This window comes from Arachis ipaensis, chromosome B4 (assembly GCF_059453495.1).
Source record: "Arachis ipaensis isolate K30076 ecotype BB chromosome B4, ASM5945349v1, whole genome shotgun sequence".
Taxonomy (NCBI): Eukaryota; Viridiplantae; Streptophyta; class Magnoliopsida; order Fabales; family Fabaceae; genus Arachis; species Arachis ipaensis.
The window spans coordinates 76416034-76441223 of record NC_142439.1 but is presented as its reverse complement, the minus strand read 5'-3'; the positions used below and the strand labels follow the sequence as shown (position 1 = coordinate 76441223).

Sequence of the window (25190 nt, the reverse complement as noted above, 5' to 3'; positions counted from 1 at the left end):
CAACTTCATGATTGCTTCTAGATACTTAGCAACTTGCTCTTCAGTGACATCTTCATCCTCTTCAAAGGAAGAATATTCATCAGAGCTCATGAATAGCAGAAGGAAGTTCAATGGAATCTCTATGGTCTCTGTATGAGCCTCAGATTCCTTTGGTTCCTCAAAGGGAAACTCCTTTCTGTCCAGAGGACGTCCTATGAGGCTTTTCTCACTGGGACTCACGTCCTCCTCACTCTCTCCAGGTTCGGCCATGTTGGTCATGGTTATGGCCTTCCACTCTCTCTTGGGGTTTTCTTCTGTATTGCTTGGAAGAGTACTGGGAGGAGTTTCAGTAATCTTCTTACTCAGTTGACCTACCTGTGCCTCCAAATTTCTAATGGAGGACCTTGTTTCATTCATGAAACTTAGTGTGGTCTTGGATAGATCAGAGACTATGGCTACCAGGCCAGAATGGCTCTGTTCAGAATTCTCTGCCTGTTGCTGAGAAGATGATGGAAAAGGTTTGCTATTGCTAAACCTATTTCTTCCACCATTATTATTGAAGCCTTGTTGAGGCTTCTGTTGGTCCTTCCTTGAGAAATTTGGATGATTTCTCCATGAAGGATTATAGGTGTTTCCATAGGGTTCTTCCATGTAATTCGCCTCTGCCATTGCAGGGTTCTCAGGATCATAAGCTTCTTCTTCAGAAGATGCTTCTTTAGTACTGTTGGATGTAGCTTGCAATCCATTCTGACTCTGAGAAATTATATTGACTTACTAATTCAATATTTTGTTCTGAGCCAATATGGCATTCAGAGTATCAATTTCAAGAACTCCCTTCTTCTAGGGCGTCCCATTGTTCACAGGATTCCTTTCAGAGGTGTACATGAACTGGTTATTTGCAACCATTTCAATGAGTTCCTGAGCTTCTGCAGGGGTTTTTACATGAAGAGATCCTCCTGCAGAATGGTCCAATGACATTTTTGACAACTCAGACAGACCATCATAGAATATACTTATGATGCTCCATTCTGGAAGCATGTCAGTAGGACACCTTTTGATCAGTTGCTTGTATCTTTCCCAAGCCTTATAGAGGGATTCTCCTTCCTTCTGTCTGAAGGTTTGGATTTCCACTCTAAGCTTGCTCATCTTTTGAGGTGGAAAGAATTTGGCCAGGAAAGCACTGACCAGCTTATCCCAAGAGTTCAGGCTATCCTTAGGTTATGAATCCAACCATGTTCTAGCTCTGTCTCTTATAGCAAAAGGAAAAAGCATAAGCCTGTAGACCTCGAGATCAACTCCATTGGTCTTGACAGTGTCACAGATTTGCAAGAATTCAGCTAAAAACTGATGAGGATCTTCCATTGGAAGTCCATGAAACTTGCAGTTCTGCTGCATTAGAGAAACTAATTGAGGCTTAAGCTCAAAGTTGTTTGCTCCAATTGCAGGAAGTGAGATGCTTCTTCCATAGAAGTTAGAAGAGGGTGCAATAAAGTCACCAAGCATCTTCCTTGCATCTCCACCATTGTTATTAGGTTCGGCCATGTCTCCTTCTTTTTCGAAAATTTCTGTCAGGTTCTCTCGAGAGAGTTGTGCTTTAACTTCCCTTAGCTTCCTCTTTAGAGTCCTTTCAGGTTCAGGATCAGCTTCAACAAGAATATTCTTATCCTTGTTCCTGCTCATATGAAAAAGGAGAGAACAGAAAAGAAAATATGGAATCCTCTATGTCATAGTATAGAGATTCCTTATGTAAGTATAAGAAGAGAAGAATAGAAGAAGGAGAAGAGAAAAATTCGAACACAGAGAAGGAGATGGAGTTCGAATTTTGGGTGGGAGAGAAATGTTAGTAGATAAATAAATAGAAGGAGATGAGAGAGGGGGAGAGAATTCGAATTTAATTTAAAATAAAAGGAAAATATTTTTGTTTTTATTTCAAATATTAGTTAAAATTCGAAAATTAAAAAGAGAAATAAAATTTGAAAAAGATAAGAAATAGTAAACTTTAAAATCAAACAAAAAGATAAGATTAATTGAAAAGATTTGAAAATCAATTTTGAAAAGCTAAGAAGTTAGAAAAGATTTTGAAATTAAGTTTTGAAAAAGATATGATTGAAATCCATTTTGAAAAAGATTTGAAAAGGGAATTACAAAGATTTGATTTTGAAAACTAAAGTTGATTACTTGACTAACAAGAAACTAAAAGATATGATTTTAAAATTTAAAGATTGAACCTTTCTTAATAGGCAAGTAACAAACTTAAAATCTTTGAATCAATCACATTAATTGTTAGTAAAATTTTTGAAAATATGGAATAAAATTAAGAAAAAGATTTTGAAAATCAATTTTAAAAATTTTCGAAAACATGAAAGGAGAATGAAAAAGATTTTATTTTTGAAAAAGTTTTGAAAAGATAAGATTTTTAAATTAAAATTTTGACTTGATTAGCAAGAAACAACTAAATTTTAAAACTTTTTGACTAAATCAAACCAAAATTTCGAAATTTATGAGAGGAATAAGGGAAAGATATTTTTTATTTTTAAATGTTTAATGAGGAAAGAAAAAAACAATAGAAAGACTCAAAACATGAAAATTATGAATCAAAACACACAATACATGCAAGAACATTTTGAATGTCTAGATAAACACCAAGAACACTTCGAAGATCAAGATGAACATCAAGAACTTATTTTTGAAAATTTTTAAGAAAAGACACACATGCAAGACACCAAACTTAGAAATTTTCAAACTTTAGACACTAAGGATTCAAAAATGCATTTGAGAAACAAGAAAAGACACGAAACAAGAAAAATTAAAGATCAAATAAAGAAAATCCTCAAGAACAACTTGAAGATCATGAAGAACACATGCATGAATTTTTCGAAAATTTAAAGAAAAGTTAAAAGATGCAATTGACACCAAACTTAAAATTTGACACAAGACTTAAACAAAAACACAAAATTTTTGGTTTTTATGATTTTATTGAAAATTTTTTTTCATTTTTTTTCGAAAATTAATTTTGAAAAAGAAAATAAGGAAATTCAAAATTTTTAATAAGAATTCTAGGAATCATGCAATGTTAGTCTAAAACTCCGGTCCAGAAATTAGACATGGTTTACTAGGCAGCCAAGCTTTCATTGAAAGCTTCGGTCCAAAACACTAGACATGGCCAATGGCCAGCCAAGCTTTAGCAGATCATTACATTCAACAGCAAGATTGATAGAAATCAACAAGCTCTTGTGATGATAAGTTGAAACCTCGGTCCAAAAGATTAGACATGGCTTCACAGCCAGCTAGACTTCAACAATTCATCATGAAACTCTAGAATTCATTCTTAAAAATTCTGAAGCCATAGAATAATTTATTTATTTTTATTTTAAATTTTTTTTTGAAAATTTTTCGAAAATAAAAAGGTTAAAAATAAAATAAAATTACCTAATCTGAGAAACAAGATGAACCGTCAGTTGTCCAAATTCGAACAATCCCCGGCAACGGCGCTAAAAACTTGGTGCACGAAATTGTGATCTCAACGGCACCAAAAACGTGGTACGCACGTTCATAATCTCAATTCTTCTTCACAACTCCGCACAACTAACCAGCAAGTGCACTGGGTCATCCAAGTAATAAACCTTACGTGAGTAAGGGTCGATCCCACGGAGATTGTCGGCTTGAAGCAAGCTATGGTCATCTTGTAAATCTCAGTCAGGAAGATTCAAATGGCTATGGGATTTTGATAATTAAAATATAAATAAAACATAAAGTAAGATAGAAATACATATGTAATTCATTGGCGAGAATTTCAGATAAGCATATGGAGATAATTTGTTCCTTCTGGATCTCTGCTTTCCTACTGCCTTCATTCAATCATTCATACTCCTTTCCATGGCAAGCTGTATGTTGGGTATCACCGTCATCAATGGCTACCTCCCGTCCTCTCAGTGAAAATGGTCCAAATGTGCTGTCACCGCACGGCTAATCATCTGTCGGTTCTCAATCATGTTGGAATAGGATCCGTTGATCCTTTTGCGTCTTTCACTACGCCCAACACTCGTGAGTTTGAAGCTCGTCACAATCATCCCATCCCAGATCCTACTAAGAATACCACAGACAAGGTTTAGACGTTTTGGATCTCAAGAATGCTGCCAATTGATTCTAGCTTATACCACGAAGACTCTGATCTGAACCAGGAGCCCAAGAGATAAACACTCAAGCTATTGTGGATAGAACGGAAGTGGTTGTCAGGCACGCGTTCATATGCGAGAATGATGATGAATGTCACGGATCATCACATTCATCAGGTTGAAGTACGAGTGAATATCTTGGAATAAGAATAAGCTTGAATTGAATATAAAAATAATAGTACTTTGCATTAATTCATGAGGAACAGCAGAGCTCCACACCTTAATCTATGGGGTGTAGAAACTCCACTGTTGAAAAATACAAAAGTGAAAGTGGTCCAGGCATGGCCGAATGGCCATCCCCCTAAACGTGATCTTTGAACATAAAATTATCCAAAAGATGTGAAATAAATCACTAAAAGTAGTTTTTATACTAAACTAGTAGCTAGGGTTACATAAGATAAGTAAATGATGCAGAAATCCATTTCCGGGCCCACTTGGTGTGTGCTTGGGTTGAGCATTGAGCTTTTATGTGTAGAGACTCTTCTTAAAGTTAAATGCCAGGGTGTAGCCTGTTTCTGGCGTTTAACTCTTATTTGCAATCTGTTTCTGGCGTTTAATTTCAGAATAGGGCAGAAAACTGGCATTTGAATGCCAGTTTGCGTCATCAAAACTCAGGCAAACTATGGACTATTATTTATTTCTAAAAAGCCCTGGATGTCTACTTCTCAACGCAATTGATAGCGCGCAAATTGGGTTTCTGTAGCTCTAGAAAATCTATTTCGAGTGCAGGGAGGTCAGAATCCAACAGCATCTGCAGTCCTTCTTCAGCCTCTGAATCAGATTTTTGCTCAAGTCCCTCAATTTCAGCCAGAAAATACCTGAAATCACAGAAAAATACACAAACTCATAGGAAAGTCCAGAAATATGATTTTTATTTAAAAACTAATAAAAATATACTAAAAACTAACTAAATCATACTAAAAACTACCTAAAAATAATGCCAAAAAGCGTATAAATTATCATCAATTCTCATTTATAATTCTGTGCTAAAGCTTGGCTGGTCATTTGGCCATGTCTAATCTTTTGGCATTGAGCTTTAGATTAACATTGCATGAATCCTGGAATTCTTATAAAAAAATTTTGAATTTCTTTATTTTCTATTTCCAAAAATTTTTCGAAAAATATACAAAAAAATTTAATAAAATCATAAAAACCAAAAAAAATTGTGTTTCTTGTTTGAGTCTTGTGTCAAATTTTAAGTTTGGTGTCAATTGTTTGTTTTAATTTTTCTTAAGTTTTCGAAAATATATGCATTGTGTTCTTCTTGATCTTCAAGTTGTTATTGATGATTTTCCTTGTTTGATCTTTAAACTTTCTTGTTTTGTGTCTTTTCTTGTTTTTCTTATGCATTTTCGAATTCATAGTGTCTAAACATTAAAAATTTCTAAGTTTGGTGTCTTGCATGTCTTTCTTTTCTTAAAAATTTTCAAAAATATGTTCTTGATGTTCATCATGATCTTCAAAGTGTTCTTGGTGTTCATCTTGACATTCAAAGTGTTCTTGCATGCATTATTTGTTTTTATCTAAAATTTTTATGTCTTGTGTCATTTTGTTGTTTTTCTCCCTCCTCATTAAAAATTCAAAAATAAAAAAAAATATCTTTTTTCTTATTTCACTCATAAATTTTGAAATTTTGGGTTGACTTACTCAAAGATTTTTAAAATTTAGTTGTTTCTTGTTAGTCAAGTCAAAATTTCAATTTAAAAATTCTATCTTTTCAAATCTTTTTCAAAAATCAAGTCTTTTTCATTTTTCTTCTTAATATTTTCGAAAATTTTAAAATTGATTTTCAAAATCTTTTTCTTACTTTTATTTCATATTTTTGAAAACTTTACTAACAATTAATGTTTTGATTCAAAAATTTCATGTTTGTTACTTTCTTGTTAAGAAAGGTTCAATATTTAAATTCTAGAATCATATCTTTTAGTTTCTTGTTAGTCAAGTCATCAACTTTAATTTTAAAAATTAAATATTTTTAATTTCTTTTTCAAATCTTTTTCAAAATAAGTTTCAATCATATCTTTTTAAAATTTTAATTTCAAAATCTTTTTCTAACTTCTTATCTTTTCAAAATTTATTTTCAAATCTTTTTCAACTAACTACTTGACTTGTTTGTTTTAATTTTAAAAAGTTTACTATTTCTTATCTTTTTCAAAACCACCTAATTACTTTTTCACTTCTCATTTTTCGAAAACAACTAGCCAATTTTTCAAAATTCTTTTTAATTAACTGATTGTTTTAAATTCTAATTTTATTTTATTTCTTTTAATATTTTCAAATACTAACCAATAATTAAAATAAAAACAAAATATTTTTCTTTTCTTTTAATTAATATTCGAATACTCTCTCCCTCATCTCTTTCTATTTATTTTATTTATTTACTAACACTTCTCTTCTACTCATAATTCGAACCCCTCTCTCTTCTCTCTGTTCGAATTACTCATCTCCTCGCTCTTCTTATTCTTCTATTCTTCTATTCTTCTACTCACATAAAGGAATCTCTATACTGAAACATAGAGGATTCCTCTTCTTTTTTGTTCTCTTCTTTTTCATATGAGCAGGAACAGGGATAAAGACATTCTTGTTGAAGCTAATCCTGAACCTGAAAGGACTCTGAAGAGGAAGCTAAGAGAAGCTAAAGCACAACACTCTGGAGAGGACCTAACAAAAAATTTCGAAAAAGAAGTAGACATGGCAGCCGAACCCAACAACAATGGTGGAGATGCAAGGAAGATGCTTGGTGACTTTATTGCACCAACTTCTGACTTCTATGGAAGAAGCATTTCAATTCCTGCAATTGGAGCAAACAACTTTGAGCTTAAGCCTCAATTAGTTTCTCTAATGCAGAAGAATTGCAAGTTTCATGGACTTTCATTGGAAGATCCTCATCAGTTCTTAGCTGAATTCTTGCAAATCTGTGACACTGTTAAGACCAATGGGGTTAAACCCGAGGTCTACAGACTTATACTTTTCCCTTTTGCTGTAAGAGATAGAGCTAGGATATGGTTGGACTCACAACCTAAAGAATGCCTGAACTCTTGGAAAAAGTTGGTCAATACTTTCTTGGCCAAATTCTTTCAACCTTAAAAGATGAGCAAGCTTAGAGTGGAAGTCCAAACCTTCAGACAGAAGGAAGGTAATCCCTCTATGAAGCTTGGGAAAGATACAAGCAATTGATCAGAAGGTGTCCTTCTGACATGCTTTCAGAATGGAGCATCTTATGTATATTCTATGATGGTCTATCTGAATTGTCCAAGATGTCATTGGACCACTCTGCTGGTGGATTCCTTCATCTGAAGAAAACACCTGCAAGAGAATGGTTACCATTTATTTTCCATTTATATATTTATGGACTACTTTAGTTAATCTCTTTATTGGTCCGTAATTAAACATTTTCGATTTATAATATACATATAGCAGTTTAGGTATATGATGAATTATGAAGAAGAGGAATACGCTAACCCATAATTTTTGTACGTATTCATCATATCAACTCAAATAAAGAAGATAATATTATGAGTAGTTTAAAAAAATGAGTCAGTGTTTAATTTCTCGAACCGGAATATCTAAAACTTCTTTCATCTTCTTAATTAGTAATTTCATGAAAGGAAATTCAGTGCTTCCACTACGTCTTTTATCCTTAGAAAATCGATATACATGAGCAAGAATACTCTTTGCCAATAATGAGATAGTGATTGCTAATGAGTAATAGCTCAAATGGCATAATCTTTCCATACTCAATTAAGAGGTTGCGAATTCGAGTCTCCTGTCTTTGGTAAAAAAAAAAAAAAATTATTGAGATAGTGATCAAAATCCAAATAGACAAGTAGTCTAGTGTAGTGTCTTTCAGTATTAGAGGATAAATACCTTTTTTGATAATTTATTGTAATAAAAATTTCATTGTATGTATATTTATTATTTTTGACTAATATTTAACTAACATTATATACCGTATCTTAAGTATTAAATTTTAATCTCTCTGAATACTATATTTTAATTTTTAATAATATAAAAATAAAATATTTAACTAAATATATTAGCTAATATTATATTAATAAAAAAATATTAATCTTCTAACATTTTTTATAAATCTAATCACTACATGTTTTATTTGAATAAATATAGAGTATCATATTAAATTATAAAAAAATAAACTTATTGTATTTTTTTTATTCTTATAAACTATAAACTTAGAAATATTTACGTAATTCTAAAACATATAGTTAATGCGTGTTTTAAAAATTATTTTTATTTAAACTTTAATTATATATTAAATTAATTAAATAGATAATTATTTTATGTGTTAAAAGTGTATAAAATAATTTTATTATGCAGTAATACATGAGAAACATAATTTTTCTTAGCGTTACCAATAAATTTAGGTTAATTTAGTGGTTAACTCATTAATTAGTTTAAACATTCGTTTAAAAATATGGAGTAAAATATATTATTAGATTATTAGATTAAAAAAATTAAATTAATAGCTAAATGTGATGATAAAAAATAATAAATTTTTATGGTACTGGCCTCTAACATTTCTTATAGCTAACAGCTCATCCTTTTACATGACAAAAATTAAAGATGTTTATTTTAGTAGGATGATAAATTTATACATACTGATACAATAAAAATGTGGACAAGTAACAAAAACGATACGTCGATTATATTATCTACATCAATATTTAATTTTTTTTAAAAAAATATATCATATCAATAATTTTATTAAAATATTCTTATAATTTAAAAAAAATAAAATATTTTTTATTTAATATTATAAAAAGACCTAAACATTTTCTTTTATGTTAGACAAAATTTATCTCTTTTAGTATAATCAAATTTTAAAATTTAACAAACTTTAATCTTATATTTTAAAATTTTAAATAATTTAAAAATTAAACAACACATTTAATTATTCATTCATCTACGGTGAAAGAGATTTTTTCAATTTCATTGATACTTCCTGTCAATCCTAATCTTTTATATTCATTCATAAAAAAAAAACACATCTAAAAAGTAAAAATAAAAATCAAAAGAGCTGATCTTCATCTTCATTGAATTTTTTTTACCTCTTTCTTAAAGAACGTCTCTCTCATTATTTTCAAACTGAAACTTTCTCTTCTATCTCACTGCTATTAGCCCATACAGTCTCTCTCAGTCTCACTCAAATTTTGTTTCAGTCACACTCGTCGAGGTCTCAACATCTCGCAGCCTTCTCTAGGCTCCTTATCACCGGTGATAGAAGCAACTCGTCGGATCGTTGTCTTCTAGTTTAGAGACTTTATTGTCGCCGTAGACCGTGGTCTATTAGTGTGTCCTTGCATCGTCACTTTTCATGTTCTGTCTTTTCTACATTTTTCTTTTCCTTATATTTTGAGTTGATGTTAAATTGATAATCAATTAATTTATCTTGTTGTTGATTTAAATGTTGCTGTAAATCATGAATGAAGTAGAATTTGCTGAATTTGTTGCCATAAGCTGAATTTGGTGCTAAAATTTCGAACCAACTTTTGGGTTGATAAAAATCATCTGAGTTGAATTTGTTGCTGATTGTCATCACTGAACCTTGAAATTATTGCGCTCTTAGGTAGTATTTGGTGGAGAGATAGAGACTGAAAGACTAAGACTGAGAGACTGAAATAAATATCAATATTTTATTTGGTGTAAAATGGGAGATAGAAATTGAAACAAGAATAAAGCTCTAATTTAATTTGTACAACGGGTAAAATTAGAATTAATTAATTGAAATGAGAGTATTTTAGGTATAAAATGTTATTAAAGTTTCAGTTTCTGTCTCTAAAAATTTCAATCCCCTGTATCCCCACTTTTTGGAGGTATTGAAATACTGAAATTTTGGAGACAGAGACGGAAATTTTAGTACCAATCTCTGAGCCAACAAACATGATATTGAGTCTCAGTCTTCCAGTCTCTGTCCCAGTACCACAAAACAATTGCTAACTTACTGAAATAATCACCTAGCTAAATTTTTGTTGCTGTAAATCATTTTTAGAGCTAAATTTTTGTTGATAAAAATTATCAATGAGTTGAATTTGTTGCTTTAAGAATAGATTTAATTCTTAGTATTGATTGAATTCTTACATAGACAGTATTGATCAAGCTCCAAATTTGTCTCACAAAAATATAGATGCCGACTTTGAGATCATTTATTGGACAAAATTTATTTATTGTGCTATGTTTTGCTGTAGGTTTCTGTTTTGTTATATCTTTTCATGTGCATGCATTAGTTAATCTTTTTGGTGGCTAGTATCTTAAGATTAGCTTTTAACGAATTAAGGTAGATAGGCTAATCAGACCTTGTTCAAACGAATGCTCTTAGAATACTTGTGGGTAAAATCATTGTAATAATTCTCTTAAAATTCTTCATTTTATAATAATTAATTCAAAAAAGTTGTACCAACTTGATCTTGATAAAATCTTTAGTGGTGAAGATACAAGGACGACTTTGATGATTAAAAACATTCCTAACTAGTGAGAATAATTAAAGAAGTATCCTATCCTAGTCAAGTGTTTGCTGTTGTAATAATTTGATACGAATAGTTATTAACAATTGCTCATTGTGGTTACTTTAAGGTACACATCACAGATGCTTCTTGCTGCAATTGATGAGAATCACCGTGCATGGCACTTATGACTTTCTGTACTTGCCAATTGATTTTAAGGTATATGAATCCAAGTTTTTCTTTTTTTTTAACCAAGGATGATGGAGTCTTTTGGTCAAGTTGACTGATTATCTGTTTCTTCTTGCAGAACAAGTGGAATGTGGGTCATGCCTTCATCAATACGGTGTCTCCTTCACACACGATTCCATTCTATGAGGTTTAAAATCTATGCCATGACCTTCTATTTGTAAGTTATGAGAGAAGGGGATAGTGAATCAAATAGCGTAATTCTTTAAGGCGTGTGTTACACACACTTTTCTTTAGGCTTAATTTGTCCCCATCAATATATAATGGTGTGCAAAATGGGTTACTGGCGAATTTTCTATAGGATACAATGAAAAACACTTGACTTGTTTATGCACTCACACAGTCAAGCCTTACTGCTCGATCTCTCCCCCGGATGAACCATAGAGCCAAGAGAAACCATGAACCAGAATAGAAGAGCTTGCCCCACCCATGAGTAAATATTTCGTAGTAGCCTCATTAGACCGTACATCTTTCTTGGTATATCCAGAAAGTAGATAGGAGCATAGACTGAAACATTCTGAAGCTATAAAGATAGTTATTAAATCGTTAGCGCCGCATAAAAATATTCCTCCTAGAGTAGCTGTTAATACAAATAACAGAAACGAATTTACAGAATAATATTCTCTATTCTTTCTTTTGCACATAAAGAAAGTGTTGAGATGGATTCTTAGCAATAATGAAAATGAGGAAAATTTATAGATACGAAGTACATGCAACATGCAGCTACGTACTCAACAGACACAACTTTTCAAATAGTTACAACTTTTCAACAGAGATAACTTTTCAAATAGTTGCAACCTTTTAACAGGCATAACTTTTGAATAAGTCACAACTCTATGAAGAGATGTAACTCTTCAAAATAGTTTTTCACATATTTTGAAAATATATCTCACAATCCCCTACCATTTTCAAAATTTCTTTTCAATTCTATCATTCTGGAAGTTTTATGCTTTCAGTAGAGGTATCTTGCGATTTGAACCTTTACCTAGTAACCAGTGGTATTCGCTCATCCGAATTTAAAATGATAGACAAGTTTTGAACCATTTAACTCATATGAACAAGCGTGCACTGATGACACATAAAATTTCGGTATCATTTAGATGTTATATTAAATATGACACATTTAGTATATTACATGGCCTTGTGTCTTGTATCCTTTCGTGAGTGCTTTAAGAGTAAAATCTTAGCTCTAAGAACCAGCCTCAGTTCACACTCATATAGGTAGACTCTATCAAAAGTATCCCATAATTAAATACTTCAGCAATAATATACTTGCTATAGGTCTATTAAGAGCAAAGCTCATCCTGTTCCTTTATACCATTATGGTTCCAAGTACTTTTTACCTTGGGATGAAGGAAATAATTATGAGTACTTGCAATTACTCTAATAGTGTACTTTACCGCATTGAACTCAAGACTTGATGTTACTCAAGTGTGAGTTGGGTTTCCACCATTGGTAATTATTTAAAATATGGATTTTAGTCCCATCCCTTTTGATGTTTTAAAAACCAAATCCCTTGTCAAACCTTTTGTCAAAGGATCTGCAAGATTTTGTTCTGACCTTATAAAATTTATAGATATAACTCCATTACCAATAAGGTTTTTAACATAGCTATGTCTTACTCCAATGTGCCTAGATTTTCCATTATAAACTTGGCTATTGGTGCACGAATTGTGAATCACACTTTTCACAACTCGTACCACTAACCAGCAAGTGCACTGGGTCGTCCAAGTATAATACCTTACGTGAGTAAGGGTCGATTCCACGGAGATTGTTGGCTTGAAGCAAGCTATGATTATTTTGTAATTCTTAGTCAGAAAATTAGTAATAAAAGTGATTGGGTTTTTGAGGAGTAAATAGCATAAATTAAATAATACTTGTTATGCAGTAATGGAGAACAGATTAAGGATTTGGAGATGCTCTGTCTTCCGAATCTCTGCTTTCCTACTGTCTTCTTCTTCACGCATGCAAGGCTCCTTCCCTGGCAAGCTGTATGTTAGTGGATCACCGTTGTCAATGGCTACCATCCATCCTCTCAGTGAAAATGGTCCAAATGTGCGGTCACCGCACGACTAATCATCTGTTGGTTCTCACTCATGTTGGAATAGAATCCATTGATTCTTTTGCGTCTGTCACTACGCCCAACACTCGTGAGTTTGAAGCTCGTCATAGTCATCCCTTCGCAGATCCTACTCGGAATACCACAGACAAGGTTTAGACTTTCCAGATCTCAGGAATGGCCGTCAATAATTCTAGCCTATACCACGAAGACTCTGATCGTGAGACCAGGAGGCTAAGAGACACACACTCAAGCTATTGCAGGTAGAACGGAGGTGGTTGTCAGGCACACGTTCATAGGTGAGAATGATGATGAGTGTCATGAATCATCATATTCATCAGAGTGAAGCGCGAGTGAATATCTTAGAATAGAAACAAGCGTGATTGAATGAAAACACAGTAGTAATTGCATTAATTCATCGAAACACAGTAGAGCTCCTCACTCCAACCATGGGGTTTAGAGACTCATGCTGTCAGAAATACAATATGAAATGTGTAAAAATGTCATGAGGTCCATAGTAAGTCTCTAAAAGTTGTTTTTATACTAAACTAGTAGCTGGGGTTACAGAAAATAAATAACTAAGTGCAGATAGTGCAGAAATCCACTTCCGGGGCCCACTTGGTGTGTGCTTGGGCTGAGCATTGAGCTTTACACGTGTAGAGGCATCTCTTGAAGTTAAACGCCATGTTGTAGCCAGTTTCTGGCGTTTAACTCTGGTTTGCAACCTGTTTCTGGCGTTTAACGCCAGAATAGGGTAAAGACTTGGCGTTAAACGCCAATTTACGTCGCCAAAACATGGGAAAAGTATAAACTATTGTATATTTCTGGAAAGCCCTGGATGTCTACTTTCTAAAGCAATTGAGAGTGCGCCAATTTGTCTTCTGTAGCTCCAGAAAATCTATTTCGAGTGCAGGGAGGTCAGAATCCAACAGCATCTGCAGTATTTTTTCAGCCTCTGAATCAGATTTTTGCTCAGGTCCCTCAATTTTAGCCAGAAAATACCTAAAATCACAGAAAAACACACAAACTCATAGTAAAGTCCAGAAATGTGAATTTCGAATAAAAACTAATAAAAATATACTAAAAAGTAATTAAAACATGCTGAAAACTACTTAAAAACAACGCCAAAAAGCGTATAAATTATCCGCTCATCACAACACCAAACTTAAATTGTTGCTTGTCCCCAAGCAAATGAAAATCAAATAGGATAAAAAGAAGAGAATATACTATAAATTCTAAAATATCAATGAAACTTAGTTCCAATTAAATGAGCGGGACTAGTAGCTTTTTGCCTCTGAACAGTTTTGGCATCTCACTTTATTCTTTGAAGCTCAGAATGACTGGCATCTATAGGAACTCAGAATTTAGATAGTGTTATTGATTCTCCTAGTTTAGTATGTTGATTCTTGAACACAGCTACTTTATGAGTCTTGGCCGTGGCCCTAAGCACTTTGTTTTCCAGTATTACCACCAGATACATAAATGCCACAGACACATAACTGGGTGAACCTTTTCAGATTGTGACTCAGCTTTGCTAAAGTCCCCAATTAGAGGTGTCCAGAGTTCTTAAGCACACTCTTTTTACTTTGGATCAGGACTTTAACCGCTCAGTCTCAAGCTTTTCACTTGACACTTTCACGCCACAAGCACATGGTTAGGGACAGCTTGGTTTAGCCGCTTAGGCCAGGATTTTATTCCTTTGGGCCTTCCTATCCATTAATGCTCAAAGCCTTGGATTCTTTTTATTTTACCCTTGCCTTTTGGTTTAAAGGGTTACTGGCTTTTTACTCTTGCCTTTTGGTTTAAAGAGCTCTTGGCTTTTTTTGCTTGCTTTTTCTTTTTCTTTCTTTTTTTTTTCATTTTTTTCGCAAGCTTTTGCTTTTCACTGCTTTTTCTTGCTTCAAGAATCAATTTTATGATTTTTCAGATTATCAAATAATATGTCTCCTTTTTCATCATTTTTCAAGAGCCAACAGTTTTAACATTCATAAACAACAAATTCAAAAATATGCACTGTTCAAGCATTCATTCAGAGAAACAAAAAGTATTGTCACCACATCAAAATAATTAAACAAATTTTAAGGATGAATTCGAAATCATGTACTTCTTGTTCTTTTGTGATTAAAAGCATTTTTCATTTAAGAAAGGTGATGGATTCATGGGACATTCATAACTTTAAGGCATATACTCTAAGCTTTATTTATTATATAATAGAAATAATATAAAATAGGCATAGAAGCAGACAATTGGTAATAAAAGAAATGAAATTAACGACATAAAGACAAATGACTCTAATACTAATACTCATGTACTCTTAAAATGGATAAAATGTTATCACAGAGTTAGGACTCAACAACCTTTATTTTGGGAGATGGATGCTCCTTTAGTCTGTGGGGTGCTTGGCCCTTCAAGAGATAGCTTCTAGCGCTTCAGCTTCTGTAGTTCACGCCCCTGCTCCTCTTGTTCCTTCAGCAGTTTGTAGAGCATGCTATTTTGAACTTGCTGTTCTTCTTTCAGTTGATCCATAGCTTCTTGCAATTTGGTGACAGATACTTCTAAGCGGGTCCAGTAGTCTATCTGAGGGATTTCTGGGAGGAACTCCTGTGCCCTCCTTTTGATGGAGTTATCCTGCACTTGTCCTTCCATTAACTTTTTGGTGATTGGGTGCTCAACTGAGATATACTCATCCACTCCCATCTTCACTCCAACATCTTTACATAGTAGAGAAATTAGGCTTGGGTAAGCCAATTTGGCGTCAGTGGAGTTCTTGTTTGCAATTGTGTAGATCTCACAAGAAATCAGATGATGAATCTCCACTTTGTTACCCAGCATAATGCAGTGGATCATCACTGCTCTTTTGACAGTGACTTCAAAGCGGTTGCTGGTGTGCAGTATAGAATGCCTAATGAAGTCCAGCCAACCCCTAGCAATTGGTTTGAGATCTCCTCTCTTGAGTTGATTTGGGATACCTTTTGTATTGGTTATCCACTTGGTTCCAGGAATGCATATGTCCTCTAGAACTTGGTCTAAGCACTTATCAAATTTCACCATTCTCCTATTAAAGGATTCTGGATCATCTTGTAGTTGAGGCAGCTTGAATACCTCTCTTATTCTGTCCTGGTGGAAGTACATAATCTTCCCTCTAACCAAGGTTCGAAAGGTATAGAAAGTGGCTCCAGTTAATCTCTACTTATCTGTTTGCCACAAATTTGCATAGAATTCCTGAACCATATTTGTACCCACCTTTGTCTCAGAATTAGCCAGAATTTCCCAGCCTCTTTTTCGAATCTGCTCTTGGATCTCCGGATATTCGTCTTCTTTCAGATCAAATTTAACTTCCGGGATCACTGATCTTAGACCCATTATTCTGTAGTAATGGTCTGCATGTTCTTTGGTTAAAAACCTCTCTTGATTCCAAAGTGATTTTGGAATATTCTCTTTCTTGCCTCTTGAAGTGGTTTGTTTTCCTTTAGGAGCCATGATCTTAGTGAGTCTTAGCTCAGTGATCACGGAAAGCACACCAAACTTAGAGGTTTGCTTGTCCTCAAGCAAAAGAAAGGAAAATGGAGGAAGAGAAGGAGAGACAGATTCGACTTGTGGAGGAGAGGGGGACGGCCGAATGTGAATTTAAAGAGGGGGTGGGTTCGAAAATTTTGAAAACGATATGCTAGAAGATATGATCTGTAAAAAGACAATTATGATATGCAAAAGATGTAGTTTTAAAATTAAAAAGATGAGAGAGAGATTTGAAAAAATTAAATCTAATTTTTGAAAAGATAGTATGATGATTTGGAAAAGATTTGAAAAGAAGTTGATGGAGAATGAAGAAAGATTTTAAATATATATATATATATATATATATATATTGAAATTGAAATTGAAATATGATGATATGTAACATGTTTATGCAAGAAATTATGGATGAAATCATGAAAATTTGAAAAAATTGAGTTGAAAAACAAAACTTCCTCCCCTCCACAATCCTGGCGTTAAACGCCCAACTGCTGCTTGTTTTGGGCGTTTAACGCCCATCTGTAGCCTCTTTTGGGCGTTTAACACCCAGCTGTTGCTTCTGGCTGGCGTTAAACGCCAGAAATCTTTTTTCACTGGGTGTTTTTCTGAACACCCAGGATGCTGTATGTTTGGCGTTAAACGCCCAAAAAGGTATAATTACTGGTGTTAAACGACCAGTAGAAGCTTCTTTTGGGTGTTTAACGCCCAAATGTATCTCTTACTGGCGTTTTCTTGCCAGTGAGCTCCTTTTACCTGTTTTATACTCTGAATCCCTCTGTAACTCTGTGAACTTATGCAATTGATACTCTACATTGAAGATTATTTATATTAAACTCGTATAATTATTATTTAAATAACAAATAAGCCCTGCTAATGGCTGGGTTGCCTCCCAGCAAGCGCTTCTTTATTGTCTTTAGCTAGACCTTGCTGAGCTTTTAATCTAGCCTCAGCTTTGAGCACTCTTGCTCGACATTGCCTTCAAGATAATGCTTGATTCTCTGTCCATTAACAATGAACTTCTTATTAGAATCAATGTCTTGAAGCTCCACAAAGCCATATGGTGACACACTTGTGATCACATATGGTTCCCTCCACCAGGATTTTAGTTTCCCGGGGAATAATCTGAGCCTAGAGTTAAACAGCAGAACCTTCTGTCCTGGTTCAAAGACTCTAGATGACAGCTTTCTATCATGCCACCTTTTTGCTTTCTCTTTGTAAAGCTTGGCATTTTCGAAAGCAGTGAGTCTGAATTCCTCTAGCTCAGTCAGCTGGAGCAATCTTTTTTCTCCAGCTAATTTGGCATCAAAGTTTAGGAACCTGGTTGCCCAGTAGGCCTTATGCTCCAGTTCCACGGGTAGATGACAGGCGTTACCATACACAAGCTGGTATGGAGAGGTCCCTATAGGAGTCTTGAATGCTGTTCTGTATGCCCACAGAGCGTCATCCAAGCTTCTTGCTCAATCCTTCTACGAGTACTTACAGTCCGTTCTAGGATTCTTTTTAGTTCTCTATTAGAGACTTCAGCTTGCCCATTTGTTTATGGTTGATATGGAGTTGCCACCTTGTGGCTAATTCCATATCGGACCATTGCAGAGTAAAGCTGTTTGTTGCAGAAGTGAGTGCCCCCATCACTAATTAGTGCTCTAGGGACACCAAACCTACTGAAGATATGTTTCTGGAGGAACTTCAGCACTGTCTTAGTATCATTGGTGGGTGTTGCAATGGCCTCTACCCATTTGGATACATAGTCAACTGCCACCAAAATATAAGTGTTTGAGTATGATGGTGGGAAAGGCCCCATGAAGTCAATACCCCATACGTCAAAGAACTCAATCTCTAAGATCCCTTGCTGAGGCATGGCGTAACTACGAGGCAGATTACCAGCTCTCTGGCAGCTGTCACATTTACGCACAAACTCTCGGGAGTCTTTATAGAGAGTGGGCCAGTAGAAGCCACATTGGAGGACTTTTGTGGCTGTTCGCTCACCACCGAAATGTCCTCCCTATTGTGATCCATGATAATGCCATAGGATCTTCTGTGCTTCTTCTCTAGGCACACACCTACGGATTATCCCGTCTGCGCATCTCTTAAAGAGATATGGTTCATCCCACAGGTAGTACTTTGCATCAGTAATTAATTTTTTCTTTTGTTGCCTGCTGTACTCCTTGGGTATGAATCTTGCAGCTTTATAGTTTGCAATGTCTGCAAACCATGGTGTTTTCTAAATGGCAAACAATTACTCATCCGAAAAGGTTTTAGAGATCTCAATAGAGGGAAAGGACGCCCCTTCTACTGGTTCTATCCGGGACAGATGATCAGCCACTTGGTTCTCTGTCCCTTTTCTGTCTCTTATTTCTATATCAAACTCTTGCAGAAGCAACACCCATCTTATGAGCCTGGGTTTTGAATCCTGCTTTGTGAGTAGATATTTAAGAGCAGCATGGTCAGTTTACACAATCACTTTGGATCCTACTAAGTACGATCTAAACTTGTCAATGGCATAAACCACTGCAAGAAATTCTTTTTCTGTGGTTGTGTAATTTTTCTGGGCATCATTTAAAATGCGGCTAGCATAATAAATGACATGCAGAAGCTTGTTATGCCTCTGTCCCAGTACTGCACCAATGGCATGGTCACTGGCATCACACATTAGTTCGAATAGTAATGTCCAGTCTGGTGCAGAAATAATTGGTGCTGTGACCAGCTTAGCTTTCAGAGTTTCAAACGCCTGCAGACACTCTGTGTTAAACACAAATGGCGTGTCAGCAGCTAGCAGATTGCTCAGAGGTTTTGTAATTTTTGAAAAATCCTTTATAAACCTCCTATAGAATCCTGCATGCCCCAGAAAGCTTCTGATTGCCTTAACATTGGCAGCTGGTGGTAATTTTTCAATTACTTCCACTTTAGCTTGATCCACCTCTATTCCCTTGTTTGAAATTTTGTGCCCAAGGACTATCCCTTCAGTCACCATAAAGTGACATTTTTCCCAGTTTAAAACCAGGTTAGTCTCTTGGCACCTTTTCAGAACAAGTGTCAGGTGACCAAGACAGGAGCTGAATGAGTCTCCATATACCGAGAAGTCATCCATGAAGACTTCCAGAAAATTTTCCACCATATCAGAGAAAATAGAGAGCATGCATCTCTGAAAGGTTGCAGGTGCATTACACAGCCCAAATGGCATCCTTCTGTAGGCAAATACTCCAGATGGACATGTGAATGCTGTTTTCTCTTGATCCTGGGGATCTACTGCAATTTGGTTGTAGCCTGAATAGCCATCCAAAAAGCAGTAATAATCATGACCTATTAGTCTTTCTAGCATCTGGTCTATGAATGGTAAAGAAAAATGATCCTTTCTGGTGGCTGTATTGAGTCTTCTGTAGTCAATACACATGAGCCACCCTGTAACTGTTCTTGTAGGAACCAGTTCATTCTTTCCATTATGAACTACTCTCATGTCTCCCTTCTTAGGGAAGACTTGGACAGGGCTCAACCAGGGGCTATCAGAAATAGGATAAATAATCCCAGCCTCTAGTAGTTTACTGACCTCTTTCTGCACCACTTCCTTCATGGCTGGATTCAGCCGCCTTTGTGGTTGAACCATTGGCTTAGCATTATCCTCCAAGAGGATTTTGTGCATGCATCTGGCTAGGCTAATGCCCTTAAGATCACTTATGTACCACCCAAGAGCTGCCTTGTGTGTCCTTAGCACTTGAATCAGTGCTTCCTCTTCTTGTGGCTTCAAGGTAGAGCTTATGATCATAGGAAAAGTGTTGTCTTCTCCCAGAAATGCATATTTCAGGGATGGTGGTAGTGGTTTGAGCTCGGGCTTGGGAGGCTTTTCCTGCTCCTGAGGTGTTTTCAAAGGTTCTTCTATTTCCTCTGATTCCTCTAGCTCAGGCTGAACATCTTTAAAGATGTCCTCTAGCTCTGATTCGAGACTCTCAGTCATATTGACTTCCTCTAGCAAAGAGTTGATAATATCAACTCTCATGCAGTCCTTCGGTGTGTCTGGATGCTGCATAGCTTTGACAGCATTCAACTTAAACTCATCCTCATTGACTCTCAGGGTCACTTCTCCTTTTTGAACATCAATGAGAGTTTGTCCAGTTGCTAGGAAAGGTCTTCCTAGAATGAGAGTTGCACTCTTGTGCTCCTCCATTTCCAGAACTACAAAGTTAGTGGGAAAGGAAAATGGCCCAACCTTGACAATCATGTCTTCAATTATACCTGATGGGTATTTTATGGAGCCATCAGCAAGTTGAAGACAAATCCGGGTTGGTTTGATCTCTTCATTCAAACCAAGCTTTCTGATAGTGGATGCAGGGATTAGGTTGATACTTGCCCCAAGATCACATAAAGTTGTCTTGGTACAAATTCCCTCTAATGTGCATGGTATCATAAAGCTTCCGGGATCTTTAAGCTTCTCTGGTAAGCTTTTCAGAATAACTGCACTGCATTCCTTAGTAAGAAAAACTTTTTCAGTTTCTCTCCAATCCTTCTTATGGCTTAAGATTTCTTTCATGAACTTAGCATAAGAGGGTATTTGCTCAAGTACTTCTGCAAACAGAATCTTTATTTCAAGAGTCCTGAGATAGTCTGCAAAGCGGGAAAGTTGTTTATCCTGTTCCGCTTGGCAGAGTTTCTGAGGATAAGGTATTTTGGCTTTATATTCTTTAACCTTGGCTGCTGCAGGTTTATTTTCTACAGAAGCAGGCTGAGAAGCCTTCTTGAGGGAGTTATTATCAGCACTTGCAGGTGTCTGATCCCTTACTGGCATTTGAACGCCAGGAGTGGGTGCTGGACTGGTGTTTAATGCCAGATTCCTACCATGTTCTGGCGTTTGAACGCCAGAAGTGAACATAGAATTGGCGTTTGACGCCAATTTTTCACCCTTTTCTGGCGTTTGAACGCCAGAATCATTCCTCTCTGGGCTCTTACTGTCCTTAGAGGGATTTTGGGTAGCATTCTGCTCATCCTCTGTCAGTTATTCTTTCCTTGGCTTTCTGCTACTTTGAGTTGATGTATTTAATGTTTTCTACTCCTTAATTGAACAGCTTGACACTCTTCTGTTATCTGTTTTGATAACTGCTATTTTGTCTGATTCAATTGGGATTCCATATCCTTGTTAGCAATTTTGGTTTCTTGTAGCATCTCCTTAATTCTGCCAACTGCCTTGTTATAGAAGATAGTTGCTGATTGAGTTCAGCAACTTGCTCCTGAGGATTAAAGTCAGTTGATACTGCCTTAGCTTCTTCTTTCATGGAGGACTCATTACTTATGTATAGATGCTGATTTCTAGCAACTACATCAATAAGCTCTTGAGCCTCTTCAATAGTCTTTCTCATGTGTATAGATCTACCAGCTGAGTGGTCTAGAGATATCCGAACTTTTTCTGTAAGCCCATAGTAGAAGATGTCTAGTTGTACCCACTCTGAAAATATTTTAGAGGGGCATTTCCTTAGCATCCCTCTGTACCTCTCCCAGGCGTTATAAAGGGATTCATCATCCTCTTGTTTAAAGCCTTGGATGTCCAGTCTTAGCTATGTCATCCTTTTTGGAGGGAAATATTGATTCATGAATTTGTCTGATAACTGCTTCCATGTTCTTATGCTTGCTGTAGGTTGGTTATTTAACCACCTATTAGCTTGATCTTTTACAGCAAATGGAAACAGTAATAATCTGTACACATCCTGATCTACTTCCTTGTCACGTACTGTGTCAGCAATTTGCAAGAACTGTGCCAGAAACTCAGTAGGTTCTTCCTGTGGAAGACCGAAATACTAGCAGTTTTACTGCACCATGACAATGAGCTGAGAATTTAGCTCAAAACTGGCTGCTTTGATGGGAGGTATACAGATACTACTCCCATATGCAGCAGTAGTGGGATTACCATATGACCCCAAAGTCCTTATGGACTGTTCATTTCCACTTAGATCCATGATGGGGAAAGGGAGATAATATAGATTGTAAAAAAAATTTATTTATTTATTTATTTTTGAATACCAAAAATTAAAAGAAAAATAAAATAAAATAAAATAAAAAAATTAACTATAATTTCAAAAATTAGAAAAATAGATAAAAAGGAAATTGAAAATTAAAATAAGTAATTAATTAAAAAGATTTGAAAAAGGTATGATTTTAAAATTTGAGATTGGAAAAGATAAGATAAGATTTTGAAAAAGATATGATTTTAAAAATTTTGACCAAATCAACCTAATGAATTCGAAAATTATGAGCAATTAAAGGAAAGGATATATATATATATATATATATATATATATATATATATATATATATATATATATATATATATTTTTATTATTTTATGAAGAAAGAGAAGAACACACAAAAGACACAAGACTTAAAATTTTTAGATCTAATGCTCCTTGTTTTTCGAAAATTTTGGAAGAAAAACACCAAGGAACACCAAACTTAAAAATTTTAAGATCAAAATATAAAGAAGACTCAAGAACACCTTGAAGACCCACAGGAACAACAAGAATAAAATTCAAAGACTCAAGAACATAAAAAAAAAAGAACACCAAACTTAAAACTTGTAGAAAACTAAAAATAAATTTTCGAAAATTAAAGAAAAATAACAAGAGAACACCAAACTTAAAAGTTTGACACAAGATTTAATAAAAAAAATTATTTTTGAAAAAGTTTTGAAAGGAAAATACCCAATTACAAAGAACATAAGCACAACGCTCTAGCCAATTAAGCTATAAATTTAACGTGTTTTTTTTTTTAAAAAAAAGTATTCAATGTATATAAAATTTTTTTTTGAATACTGATAATTTGAAAACGCACAAGAAAAACAAGAAAAGACACATAACAGGAAAAACTAAAGATCAAACAAGAAAAATAGCATGAACAACTTGAAGATCAAGAAAGAACAATGAACACAAGTTTCGAAAATTTAAAGGAAAATAAAAACATGCAATTAACACCAAACTTAAAATATGAATCCAAACTCAAACGGAAGACTCAAAGAAAAATTAAAAATTAATAAAGAAAAATAGTATTTTTGAAAGGAAAATAGCAGATGCAATTCTAGTGACTCTAAACCAACAAAAATAAATTATTCCTAGTCTAAGCAACAAAATAAACCATTAGTTGTTCAAACTCAAACAATCTCCGACAACGGCACTAAAAACTTGGTGCACGAATTGTGAATTACACTTTTCACAACTCGTACCACTAACCAGCAAGTGCACTGGGTCGTCCAAGTAATACCTTACATGAGTAAGGGTCGATCCCACGGAGATTGTTGGCTTGAAGCAAGCTATGATTATTTTGTAATTCTTAGTCAGGAAATTAGTAATAAAAGTGATTGGGTTTTTGAGGAGTAAATAGCATAAATTAAATAATACTTGTTATGCAGTAATGGAGAACAGATTGAGGATTTGGAGATGCTCTTTCTTCCGAATCTCTGCTTTTCTACTGTCTTCTTCTTCACACACGCAAGGCTCTTTCCATGGCAAGCTGTATGTTGGTGGATCACCGTTGTCAATGGCTACAATCCATCCTCTCAGTGAAAATGGTCCAAATGCGCTGTCACCGCACGGCTAATCATCTGTTGCTTCTCACTCATGTTGGAATAGAATCCATTGATTATTTTGCGTCTGTCACTACGCCCAACACTCGTGAGTTTGAAACTCGTCACAGTCATCCCTTTCCAGATCCTACTCGGAATACCACAGACAAGGTTTAGACTTTTCGGATCTCAGGAATGGCCGCCAATAATTCTAGCCTATACCACGAAGACTCTGATCATGAACCAGGAGGCTAAGAGACACACACTCAAGCTATTGCAGGTAGAATGGAGGTGGTTGTCAAGCACGCGTTCATAGGTGAGAATGATGATGAGTGTCACGGATCATCATATTCATCAGAATGAAGTGCGAGTGAATATCTTAGAATAGAAACAAGCGTGATTGAATGAAAAAACAGTAGTAATTGCATTAATTCATCGAAACACAGTAGAGCTCCTCACCCCCAACCATGGGGTTTAGAGACTCATGCCATTAGAAATACAATATGAAACGTGTAAAAATGTCATGAGGTCCATAGTAAGTCTCTAAAAGTTATTTTTATACTAAACTAGTAGCTAGGGTTACAGAAAATAAATAACTAAGTGCAGATAGTACAAAAATCCACTTCCGGGGCCCACTTGGTGTGTGCTTGGGCTGAGCATTGAGCTTTACACGTGTAGAGGCTTCTCTTGGAGTTAAATACCAGGTTGTAGCCTATTTTTGGCGTTTAACTCTGGTTTGCAACCTGTTTCTGGCGTTTAACGCCATAATAGGGTAAAGACTTGGCGTTAAACACCAATTTACGTCGTCAAAACTTGGGCAAAGTATGGACTATTATATATTGCTGGAAAGCCCTGGATGTCTACTTTCTAACGCAATTGAGAGTGTGCCAATTGGTCTTCTGTTGCTCCAGAAAATATATTTTGAGTGCAGGGAGGTCAGAATCCAACAGCATCTGCAGTCCTTTTTCAGCCTCTGAATCAGATTTTTGCTCAGGTCCCTCAATTTCAGCCAGAAAATACCTGAAATCACAGAGAAACACACAAACTCATAGTAAAGTCCAGAAATGTGAATTTTGAATAAAAATTAATAAAAATATACTAAAAAGTAATTAAAACATGCTGAAAACTACTTAAAAGCAATGCAAAAGCGTATAAATTATCTGCTCATCAGCTATAAGCCTTTGATAATGTTGCTTGGCTATCACAATGTATAGAGATTGGTG

At 35.0% G+C, this 25190-nt stretch overlaps 1 protein-coding gene across 1 annotated transcript; it reads right to left on the bottom strand.

The window, feature by feature from the left end:
* Window positions 1-11208: 11208 nt before the first annotated feature.
* LOC148568002 (uncharacterized) lies at window positions 11209-21081 on the bottom strand. Its single transcript, XM_088484646.1, has 2 exons — window positions 19479-21081; window positions 11209-11438 (listed from the first exon to the last, which is right to left on the bottom strand). The coding sequence occupies exons 1-2, from the start codon at window positions 20950-20952 to the stop codon at window positions 11209-11211; spliced, it is 1704 nt and encodes a 567-aa protein (XP_088340772.1). The 5' UTR covers window positions 20953-21081.
* Window positions 21082-25190: the final 4109 nt, after the last annotated feature.

Bases quoted from the DNA above. Each gene is read 5' to 3' on its own strand.
- LOC148568002 (XM_088484646.1), bottom strand. From the start codon at position 20,952: ATGAAAGAAATCTTAAGCCATAAGAAGGATTGGAGAGAAACTGAAAAA. The intron at 11,439-19,478 runs GTCTTGGTCACC...TTGTATTAACAG, and splicing joins TGGAGACTCATTCAGCTCCT to CTACTCTAGGAGGAATATTT.